General features: G+C 40.5%; 1 protein-coding gene across 2 annotated transcripts in view; it reads left to right on the forward strand.

Moving 5' to 3' along the window:
- Positions 1–12,176, forward strand: part of grm2a (glutamate receptor, metabotropic 2a) — a 78,844-nt gene that overhangs the window by 54,258 nt on the left and 12,410 nt on the right. For both annotated transcript variants that reach the window (XM_037535170.1, XM_017712653.2), the window contains 2 exons: positions 3,601–4,438; positions 10,217–11,277. In XM_037535170.1, the coding sequence (XP_037391067.1) occupies positions 3,601–4,438; positions 10,217–11,277 (1,899 nt within the window). The remainder of the gene's footprint in view (positions 1–3,600; positions 4,439–10,216; positions 11,278–12,176) is intronic.

A 12,176-nucleotide genomic window follows, 5' to 3' on the forward strand; every position in this document is an offset into this window, starting at 1 on the left:
TGGAAGCGAGTGACGGCTAGGCCGAGGCTCTCCAGTGCTGCCTTCAAACCTTCAGGCTCATATTCTGTCATATGTACATTTGCAGCTGTTATCATTTTAGTTATGGCTGCCTTAGCTTGTCCTCGCCTCCTCCTCACTGTCACGAGGTCTACTTCTCCCTCAGACTCTTCTGGGTTTGACATGTTGCCGTACGTGTTTAACTTTATGTTACGAATAACATAAACTTTGTGGTTGTTGTTTTTTTTTTTTTTATTATTATTTGCCCTTATGTCACACACAGCGTAGTAACCACTGGTTAAACACGTTGGGGCAATGTTATTTGCCTTTTTTAAGTGTAATTTAAGTGCATTTAATTCCGCTCAGTTCGTTTATAGCCGTCCCAGCTACATGCAAGCCGTCTTTTTCTTCTCTTACTCCCCGTCAGAAATGCGAGCACGTAAACAAGCGCGAAGCCCTCTAGTGGAAAGGAGTGACACCAACATCCCGGCCCCGATGACCAACAAATGGTCATCCAAGTAAAATTGGTGAACGACTACAGAACAATACATCAAGAAGAGCACTTTAGAGCAACCGCTACCAATCTTAATACAATGCCAACAGCCATTGCAACAGTCATGGGAAACACAAGCTGAAAGTCCGCAGAGCCTACCCGTCCATATTCCCTTCCAGCAAACATAGTTTGTGGATGGGGCGAGTATAGATACCTGTTCGTGTCTTTACTTGTACTGAACGTACCAGTCCATCAGCTCCAGCATTGACATCAATGACCAATCCAAGAGGCCACTGACTGCGAGGTGTTGATTCATTAAGGACTAGTACAAGATCACCTACTTGATAATTTCTGGAATGGCGGGTCCACTTCTGTCTCTGCTGTAAACTAGGCAAATACTCTTTCATCCACCGAGTCCAGAAAATGTCTGCCATGTACTGGACCTGACGCCAGCGCCGACGGTACAGATCCTGCTTCACAAAGCAACCAGGGGGTAAAGAACACTCGGGTCTTAACAAAAGCAAATCGTTGGGAGTCAGAGGCTGACCATCTCTTGGGTCCTCTGACGCCTTTGTTAGTGGTCGTCCATTGACGATATTTTCAATAATGCAGAAGAGCGTCATTAACCCTTCATCATCCAGAGACTGTTGACCCGTAAGGCCTAAAAGGATCGAGCGCACAGTACGGATTTGCCTCTCCCATACACCTCCCATGTGTGAGGCTGCTGGGGGGTTGAGTGTAGTGTACACAGTGAGTGTAGAAACACTGTGTAAAAGTCAGAGGCCACCCTTCATTTATTTTCACTCAAAATGGCCTTAAGTGCCTTTTTCTGCATCAGGAAATCATATACATAGCAGAAAATTACACACAAGCCTTAACAACTAAATATATCATCAACATTTTCAAGTGTTTAGCATGTCTCCTGTTTACCTTTAGCACAGCTTCCATTCTTTTAGGGATACTCACTTTCAGCTTTTCAAAGAACTCTGCAGTGACATTTTTGAACACCTACAATGGTCAGTCTTAGAAGTTGGTTGCATTTTCTACCTGTCATGATCCAAGAAATCTCAAACACATTTATTTATGTGGACTCTGGGCTGGTTGAACCATTGTTCCTTTTTCTTTTTCTCAGTAACAGCCTCTTGACAACTACACATCTTTTTACACTCATAGTGTTTTCTTCTCACAGTGGAAGGATGGACAATTTTTTTTTCAGATCTGAAGCAATCTGAAGGCTTGATTTTCTCCTCTCTATCAAAGATGAAAATACTGTTTATCTGATGGTGATAGTTTTGGTGGTCTAGCAAAACTTGGTTTTGCATGGTTTTATCTAAATCAGGGGTGTGCAACTTTGGACCTGGAGATTGTTATTTGCCAAGTTTAGTGGGTGAATTGGACTGGAGTATTGGACTGGATTGTGCAATCCTGCCAATTTCCTACCCCCACCCCTAACCCTATCCCTTGCCACCCCCACCCTGGATCCACCAGTCCACCTGATCTCCTCAAAAATAGCTCCTATAAAAGAAATGTGATCTGACTTTTGCACAGTACTGTACATGCAGCTCTGCTGTATATACAGTCAAAAGTTGTTGTTGTTTTTTTCTCGCTCCAGACAAAATCAAAGATAAGACAAAAGGTCAAAAAACACTGGTGTTCCAATCACGTCTTTTGTATTTGTCTCTTGTTCTTCTACGTCTTCACTACATTCTGCTACCTTCTCTGGAATTCCATGACACATGCACCTAATCAAAGTCTTTTGTTTGAGTGAGCAGCGAAGAAATGCAGAGAAACGCAATGAGTGAAGTGCCAAAGGCCAAAAGCAGAACAGCAGAATTCTTTTTTCCTCCTTTCTATGGCGTGATCATGCGGGCTTCCCCTTAGGCTTCTGAAGAAGCGCCTGAGGCAAAGCCCACTCCACTGTAGAGCACAGTCACACACAGCAGGCAAAGGGAGTCTCTAAGTTTCACTTCATGCAGTCTCAATACAGTATGCTGTAACCCTGGCTTTTAGCAGCATCACGTTAGAGGACTGGATGTCAGGTATGAGTTCATCTAAACTTATAATTAAATGCTGAGTGCCAAAATCAAAAACTATGACAGCACAAGTTCTTCTGCCAACTATTGTACGATGGTAGGCACTTCTGCACAGATGATAGACTGCCATTACAAGACATTCAGGAAAGGCAGAGTAACAAAAGAAGTATATATAGTATAGAGATAAAGAGAGGCTGGAAAATGGTCATGTAAAAATCATACATATGTTATGAATGGACTTCAAGGAACCAAAATATCCATTTTGAATTTGACTGAATCTATATTAGACTGTGAATATCATTGCTGTCCCAAAAATATTTTTCCTGTAAAGTTACTGGCAACATGATGACAACAAGGTCCTTTCTGTGTGGAGTTTGTATGTTCTCCCAATGTTTGCATGGGTTTCCTTCAGTTTCCTCCCACAGTGCAAAGACATGCAATCAGGGCAACTGGACATCCTAAATATGTATGTGATTGTATGTGTCTGCCCTGTGACGGACTGGCTTTCCTGCATTCCGCCCAATGACCACTACTACAACTACCCCCTCAAAGGATAAGTGGTTTAGAAACTGTGTGTGTGTAAAGTCACTATGTGGAAAGTTACTATACTCTTTGAACAGGAACGATATACAGTGTAATGTAATAGATTCACAGTTTCTCTGTTTTACCTCCAAATTATTACTGACACAGACATGGCCAAGACTAACCCCTATATGTCACTCTGGGCTGTTATTAGCTACTGAATGATACATAGGCTGTGAAAAATGCTAAGCCTTCACAAGGCTGAATGTCTCATAAAAATGGTTTTAATGTGTTTTGCTAAAGAAATGAAAGAACTGCGAGTCATTATGTAAATGCTTTTGTACAAGAATTATACAGAACATAATCCACTTATGTTGATTTTGTTTACTGTTATCTGGAGTGAATCAGTTCTGCAATCAGTGCTATCCGATCCATAAATAGCACGTTTAATCTTGCACCCATTTCTGCATTCAGGTTTTACTCAGCATGGATAACACTGCCAGAAGACTTCCTTTCATGTATCTGTCTCATGAATCCTTCTGCATTTTCTTGCAGGTGGCCAATCTTTTGCGGCTTTTCCAGATTCCTCAGATCAGCTATGCCTCGACCAGTGCTAAGCTTAGCGATAAGTCGCGTTATGACTACTTTGCCCGAACAGTACCCCCAGACTTTTACCAGGCTAAGGCCATGGCTGAGATCCTACGCTACTTCAACTGGACCTATGTCTCAACTGTAGCTTCAGAGGGTGACTACGGAGAGACTGGCATTGATGCGTTCCAGCAGGAGGCAAGGGCCTTACAAATCTGCATTGCAACATCTGCCAAGGTTAGCCGTTCCATGGACCGCTACAGTTATGAAGCAGTGATCAGGTCTCTGTTACAGAAATCAAATGCAAAAGTTGTAATCCTCTTCACAAGAAGTGAGGATGCCAGGGAGCTTCTAGTTGCAGCAAACCGCATGAATGTGTCCTTCATCTGGGTGGCCAGTGATGGCTGGGGGGCACAGGAGAGTGTGGTGAAAGGGAGTGAATTAGTGGCAGATGGAGCTTTCACTATTGAACTTGCTTCATACCCAATCCGTGAGTTCGCTGACTACTTCACAAGCCTAAATCCTTATAACAACACGCGCAACCCCTGGTTCCGAGAGTTCTGGGAGAACCGTTTCCAATGTAGCTTGCACGACATCAACTGTGGGAAGCACTCACTCCGAGATGGCAAGTTTGAGCAAGAATCCAAGATCATGTTTGTGGTGAATGCTGTGTATGCAATGGCCCACGCTCTGCACCACATGAGGCAAGCAGTGTGCCCCAACGCCACTAAGATCTGCAGTGCCATGAAACCTCTGAATGGAAAGAAGTTCTATAAAGACTACATCTTGAGGACAAGGTTTGATGGTGAGTGCAGTTCATCACTTATTTATTGCTTGAATGTCCATGTCAGCTGTCTTTGCAAGTCACTGGGAAATTTCATTATTACTTCACTTTATTATTTCATTTCAAATGTATATGTGAATATACAGTGCAGTCTATAAATAACTGGATAATTACAATGATGTTAAAGTGCAGAATATTAGTTTCAATTTTAGGGTATTTACATGAATATGGGGTGAATCATATGATAGTCACAGCCAGTAAAACAGAAATGTAAAACCAAAGTAAGGCATGGGGAAATGGAGGGGATTCAGACTATATACAATTTTTGAAGGCCAAGACAGCTTTTTTCTACTATTCTCAATGGAAGACATGTTTTGCATGCAGGTTTTGCATACCGCATGGCTGTCCTTTATGCGGGGTCCTCCAGGTGCTCTTAAAGCAGTCAAGTAGACCACATCATGAGCATTGCTTTCTGTGCTGACCATTCAGATCAAGCGTAAAGGGGGAATTTAGGTGAGAATTACAGCAAAGGGGTGATTAGTGGCTGCAGCATTGACACACTGAAATCACGACATGAACAGAAAGTTTTATTAAGATTAGCTTGTTTTTGCTTGCAGCACCACATTTATAGTTAACAGCAGTAGTAGTTACAATAGCTTGCTAGCACAGCCGACTAAGAGTTATTGTGGTGTTCAAAAAAATGCTGCGTGCACCCCGCAGGAAACCATTAGTCAGAATCAACTCGTAAGTTTATTGTGACCATAGCAACAGTGAGCTTAGCAATAGTGTTGCAGGGACAGACATGACTTAGTAACAAGAACATATGTCTGTATAAAACCATAGAATAATTTGGCTTAAATGTGGATGAGACAGTAGGCTTATAAGAGTGAGCTTGAAATTTCTATACCAATGCATTACCTCCTGTTCAGTTAAACTTGAGGATGACACTGCTGGGCTAAATGTGATGTGCAAAGAATTGGCTACGATCACAGGGTACTGTGTTTCTAGCTAGTATGTTATGGATCATACTCCAGACATTAAAAGTGCACAGGCTGAAGGAATTTTCGTGTGGGGTTGAGAGGGAATGCCACAGGGTGTAACCTTTTTAGCAGCAGATTTTGCTACTGTCAGCCCTGTCACGATTGGTGCAGTTGTGATCTTGTGGTCCTCAGTTGCACTTGCGCAAGAGGATCGTGAGGCTGTGAGGTGTCCCATTTGCCATTTTGCCATTGAAACATCAGTCAGAGAGGACAAAACCTTGTGTTTCCAGGAAAGTTTCTTTACAGGAGAAGGAAAAATTGACAATGTTCAAGTCATTTTGGATCATTTATGTTGTTTTTTTCCTCATAAAATTTTAATACAGTGCAAAGGATAACAGGTTTTTTTTATTATGCAACTACAAAAATTGACGTACAATGATTTTTGCGGCATGGCAAAAATTAATTTCTTAATGTTGTAATTAATTTCTTAATTTCTTCTTTCTAACTTGCCACTGAGCTGCATTATGCTCATAATCTGTATCAAGCCATTATAGACAACCAAATTACTGCAAATGAGTACAATCGCTTACATAATCTTACATAAGAGACTTAAGATGGTTATTCAAGGGTTTTTTTAGTAAAGGCAATGATTCTATTTATAAGCATGAGTTTGTTATAGGACCATTTCCATGCTAAATGGTTCTCTGCATGGTGAAATGGTTCTTCATACTGATGCGGAATCTTCTATATGTGCTTCTGTGTAGAACCTTTTTAAAAATGGTTCTATATAGCCTGTGTGCAAAATGCCCCCTGGTATTTGGGGGTCCCAATTTATTTGCCATCATGCCACTCAAAAATTTCCTGGCTGCCATCTCATTTGCTGTAGCAGTTTTGATGCTAGCTTCAGTGGCCACCAAATATTTGTTGCTCTTGTCTAGTTTGTTAATGTGGTTGTCCACACGTTAATTGAGATCTTTGGTCGGTTTGAGAAATGAGTGACAATCTACTTTTCCTCTTTCTCTTGGGCAATTGGGCAAGTTTTCAGATTAAAAAATATGTTACAGCATATGGTGAAGTTTTTCAGAGGTAGGTGGGCATACAGTTGCTAGGTTATTAAGGACCAACTGGGTGAACCAATTTGCTACAGTGCCACCCTGAGGCTGCAGGTCTAGTTAGTTAAGACTACTAAAGACAGAAGACTCTGTATGAAGCAGGTAAACAATGATCTTTGCCTGAATTTGTATTGATCGTTTATTACAGACAGCATAACATCATAAGTTTATGTTGAGTGACCATCCAGAATTTTGATTTTGAGACCTTTAGGGAATCCAAAAGGTTAATTATGAGATCTCAGGCCTCCTAAAACCGCCTTTAATTTGTACCTTGTATATAGCACCAAAAATGTTCTGATATTATCATGATGTCAAGCTTGTAGCAATAGAAGAACCATTTTTGGTGCTATATAGAGCCATTTTCAAAACGCTTCTTTATAGAACTATATCCAATAGATTTTTCGTCAATTTAAAGAACCATTTAGGCATGAAATGGTTCTATATACAACTCATGGTTAGAAATAGAACCATTGCCCTTACCAAAGAACACTTGAAGAATGAGTCTATATCAATTGCATGCTTTTCTCTTGCCTTCTATGCCTACATGCTGTTGACATTACCAAGCTTTGGACTTGCTGGCAGACCACAAGATACAGATCAATGCACTAAATTTTAACAAGCTGTCTTATAGTCTGGTTTCAAGATCATGTCTTGCCCCTCGAGACTAGCTTGTCAGTAGCAAACAATCTGGCAGCCCATTGTAGACTACAGCAGGATTACCAAAGACTAGTTTGGATCAAAAACAAAAACTAAATAAAGAACACTACTGAAGTGTAAAAGACTACCATAAAAAGAAGAAGACATTAGCATTAGGTCTACCATAAGAAGCAAACTACTGACAAGACTCAAGGACTGAAAGGTCAAGTTATGGTTTGCTAAACAGGTAAGAAGTCAATAAGGTATTTTGATCTAAAGCGTTCTACATGATGGCATGGCCATATATAGTACACTGGCCAAATGTGAACTCCACTGAGCAGGCATTTCACATCCTTAAGAAAACCATGAAAAATCCCCCAAAATAAGCAGGAACTGAAAATGACTACATTACAGACCACAATTTCCTAAAGTTATGGGTCACAGACCCAATCATGAATGGTAAATTATCTACAATAAGCACTAAACATGACAACCTTACACTCATTTGTTCAATTACCTATGGTCCCCTGAGATGGAGAGACTATATAAAAGCACCGTAATTCCTGCATAAATTAGCCAACATAGAAGTAAATATGCTCAAATGGAAGCTGACAGTCTGCACTTTAATCTCATGGCAATTTCAAATGCAGTACACAGCCACAATAAATGCTGGGTCCCCAGCCAGTTACTCACAGCCTGTACTATATGGGTACAATATAAAGTAAAAAGTCAGAGACCACGCTTTATTGGTTTATTTCCACTCAAAATGGCCATTAATTATGTTATTTGTATTCAGTTAGATATACTTGGATAAAGAAAGGGAGAGTCAAAAGAAAGTAAGTAAGATTCCAAACTTCAGAACTGAAAATGGGACACCCTAATGGGAGAAATTCAAGCTCCACTTCAGATCTTTTGTGAGATGACAATTCAATGCTATGGGTCTGAAACAATGTGTAGCTGCCAAGAAGCTGTTACTGAGAAAAGGAAATAGACAAGAAAAGAACATTTGCTAATCAAATAAAGACACTGCTTGAACAGTGGAATGACCACCCCAGAGTCCAGTCCTCAACATCACTGCATGTGTTTGGGATTCTATGGGTCGCAGTCTTTCTTAAACATCTATAGATGATTAAATATTTTGTGTGAATGACATGGTTATTCGCTATAAATAGATCAATTATCTTCAATAAAGCATAATTTCATTAATCTGTTTCTGAGTTCTATGTGAGTAAGGGAGGCAGACAAATACTAGAAGCAGAAAATACTAAACATAAAGAGCTTTAAAATGGTTACTCATATGCACGCATTCTGTGTGGAGAGCTTGGAGCTTTATTTAGATTGTTTTCATTTTCCCGCAGAAGATAAGAAGCGCTATTGTGACACTGAGCTGTTAATTATCAGCTCCACGCTCTGAGACTGCTTTTGTCACGCCATTGGCAGTGGAGGAAAATTTTTACCCACAATGTAAATAAGACTATGAGAATCTCTTGCTGGTCTGTGCAATATATGTAGAAAAACGTGTGAACTTTACCTAGCAGCTTACTTTTTAGGTGCTCCTTTGTTAGTGTACAGTATACATAATTTTATGTATTGGGCCACATTATTGCTTATTGAATTGACTGAATACCTGAAGTACACTATCATTAAAGACTCAGAGGTAGTGCTGTGGATCTGCTTTAGTCATACCATACTGATGCAGTCAGAACCTCAATTGTTATATCCTGCTGGTGGCTTTGTTAAAGCAGCTTATTTGGAAAGATCGATGGACCTCTGAAGCTGTCCTTTAGGGAAAACTGTTGTAGTGAGATGGATTGGACTCAAGGCATCAATTCAGTCCACTGCGTTTGTAGGTCAATCATTTGTATTGTGAGTTGTTTAGTAGCCCAAATTAATCTTGTTTGTATAACATCATGAATATTTCCTGTTGGGATTTCAAAAATAAATAACCAAATCCATGCAAAAAAACCCAAAACAATATATTGAAAATGTATTACAGTGTATTCTATTTCTATTTTGTAATACACTGGCAGCGTATAACAATTTAATTTTCATCAAGTATCTACTGCCATACTGAGCAATATATATATATATATATATATATGTGTGTGTGTGTGTGTGTGTGTATCTGTACACAGCTGTACACATTCCTGCCAGCATTCAGAAGAAAGAGAGGTTTTATACAATGAAGTGGGGACTCTGGGGGTCTGAAAACAAATTTCAGTTTCAAAGTTTCAGAGACATCAGCTCCTGCATTCTGGTGACCTTTTAGGTATAAAAATTACAAAACAATAACCAGTAATGCATTTTACACAAAACAATTATTTATGACTAATAATAAGCATGTTGTTCAGAAGTATGGCCATATATGGATTCTGGCTCAAAATCAGAGATCAAAACACATTTCAGACTTCAATCACCGATCTTTAAACATTTCATTTTGTCACTACCAAAACAACCATACATATTATATATAAAAATCTTTTTTCTTTTTTTCTGTGGGAATGCCATTCTAACTAAATTGGTAGATTGGTCCCTCAAAGACACAGCTGAACAGATAAAACAGAGTGCTAACCCATTGCACTGACTTTGACATTGAATATACAGTGGCTTCCCAATATTGCTCAATGTGCCATTCATTAGCTAATCAGGTTATGACAGCAAAAAAGTGAAAAATCATCCTAAAACAGGTCATTTTCCAGATTGCACTCCACTGGGAGAATCTGGAAATAGTGCGGCTGGAAACAAAACTGCAGAGTAATGATCCTGTCGGTGTATTGAAAACAAATTTAATTCTAACAATTCAGTCTGAAGTGATCTATTTTTTATGTTCTTTCAAGAACTGTGAAATCATATCAAAGAAACAAGGCAGACTTGTGAATCAACCTCCTGGCCTCAATTATGTAAATGCACTGTTTGCACCTGTGTCCATTGCATCTACAAACCCAACAAGTGAGCCTCTTGAGATTGTATGTGATTGAGATTATATGCAGGCTGTCATAAAGATGTAGCTATGGGTGGGATATTTTCTCTTTTACCTTTCATGGGATGTCTTTTGTCTTTTGTCTCTATAGCACCATTCCGTCCAGCTGATACAGACAACATTGTTCAGTTTGATGCTTATGGAGACAGCCTGGGCCGGTACAACATCTTTCACTACCACAAAGAGGATGGCGTGTACATTTACCGCAAAGTGGGCTACTGGGCCCAGAGTTTGAGCCTGAATACTAGTCTGATTCCTTGGGAGAATCAAGTACCTACCTCACAGTGCAGCGACCCATGCAGAAAGAATGAGATCAAGAGTATGCAGCCCGGTGACGTCTGCTGTTGGATCTGCATCCCCTGCCAGCCCTACCAGTACCTCCTTGATGAATTTACTTGTGCAGACTGTAGCTTTGGGCAGTGGCCACTTGAAAACCTGACTGGCTGCTACAACTTGCCTGAGGAGTACATCCACTGGGAGGATGCATGGGCCATTGGACCGGTCACCATTGCCTGTTTGGGGATCCTCTGCACACTGTTTGTGATTGGTCTCTTCTTGAAGAACAACGAGACACCAGTGGTAAAAGCTAGTGGGCGAGAACTTTCATACATATTACTACTTGGAGTGCTCCTGTGTTACTGCATGACCTTCATCTACATTGCCAAACCTTCAGCAGTAGTGTGTACATTACGTCGTCTCGGACTGGGTACCTCCTTCGCAGTTTGCTACTCGGCACTTCTGACCAAAACCAACCGCATTGCACGTATCTTCAATGGTGTCAAAGATGGAGCTCAGAGGCCAAGGTTCATCAGTCCTGCTTCACAAGTAGCCATTTGTGCTGCACTCATTTCCTGTCAACTGTTGGTGGTGGTGGTCTGGCTCTTGGTGGAGGCACCAGGCGTGAGGAAGGAGATCAGCCCAGAGAGAAGAGACATAGTCAGGCTGAAGTGCAACAGCAAGGACTCCAGCATGTTGATGTCCTTGACCTACAACTGTGTCCTCATTATCCTCTGTACCTTCTACGCCTTCAAGACCAGGAAGTGCCCAGAGAATTTCAACGAAGCAAAGTTTATCGGCTTCACCATGTACACCACCTGCATCATCTGGCTGGCCTTCCAACCCATCTTCTATGTCACAGCCAGCGACTACAGGGTAAGCAGATTTTGTGCTGTTGTACCTCTCATTGCTGATTCATTATTCATAACTGTTGTTTGGAATTTCAGCACAAAGAAATGGATTAAGAGCACAGCAAAATCGCTCTCAAAGCAACCTTAAGGTAAACAAAAGCTATGTTTAGATCAATGGGCTCATTAGATTTTTCCTACATACAGTGCCCTCCAGAATTCTTGGCAGCCATAGTGAAGATCAGCAAAAATGGGTGTGAAAAAGTGTCTTGTTACTACACTTGTTTGAAGAAAAAACTCTCAAATACATGTGACACATCTGTTGGCACCCGAGTACGTTGTGTGCTTTTGCTTTACCAAGATAACAGCACCAAATGTTCTCCTTCAATGCTGGATGATTTAAAAAGAAACAAGGCCAATCCTCCATACAGATCTCCCTAAATCCTTCAAAGTCCTTGGTCCTTGCTTGCTCACTTTCCTTTACAGCTCACCTCAAAGCCTCATTTTATGGTCAGTGAACCATTTTTGTATGGATCTGGTAGTATGCTTTGGTTCATTGTCCTGAAGGAAAATCAAGACAGTTTTAGACCCAGCAATGGCAACTACTTGATATAAAATCTACTTCTATGTCCATGTAAAAATACAAGGCAGTCCATGATACTATTTTGACCAAGATTCCCAGGGCTTTTAGAACAATAGCTTGACAACAAAACAAATCCACCTCCAGAGATGGGTAGGATATGTAGATATGTGTAGTGATGTCTGAGTACTGAATATGAAATATATATATATCATATACATTAAATATGGTGGGCCATTTATATGGATACACCCAAATAAAATGGGAATGGTTGGTGATGATTATTACACATTAGTATATGGGAGGGGGAAAACTTTTCAAGATGGGTGGTGACCATGGTGGCCATT

The sequence above is a fragment of the Pygocentrus nattereri genome, chromosome 26 (genome assembly GCF_015220715.1).
Source record: "Pygocentrus nattereri isolate fPygNat1 chromosome 26, fPygNat1.pri, whole genome shotgun sequence".
NCBI lineage: Eukaryota > Metazoa > Chordata > Actinopteri > Characiformes > Serrasalmidae > Pygocentrus > Pygocentrus nattereri.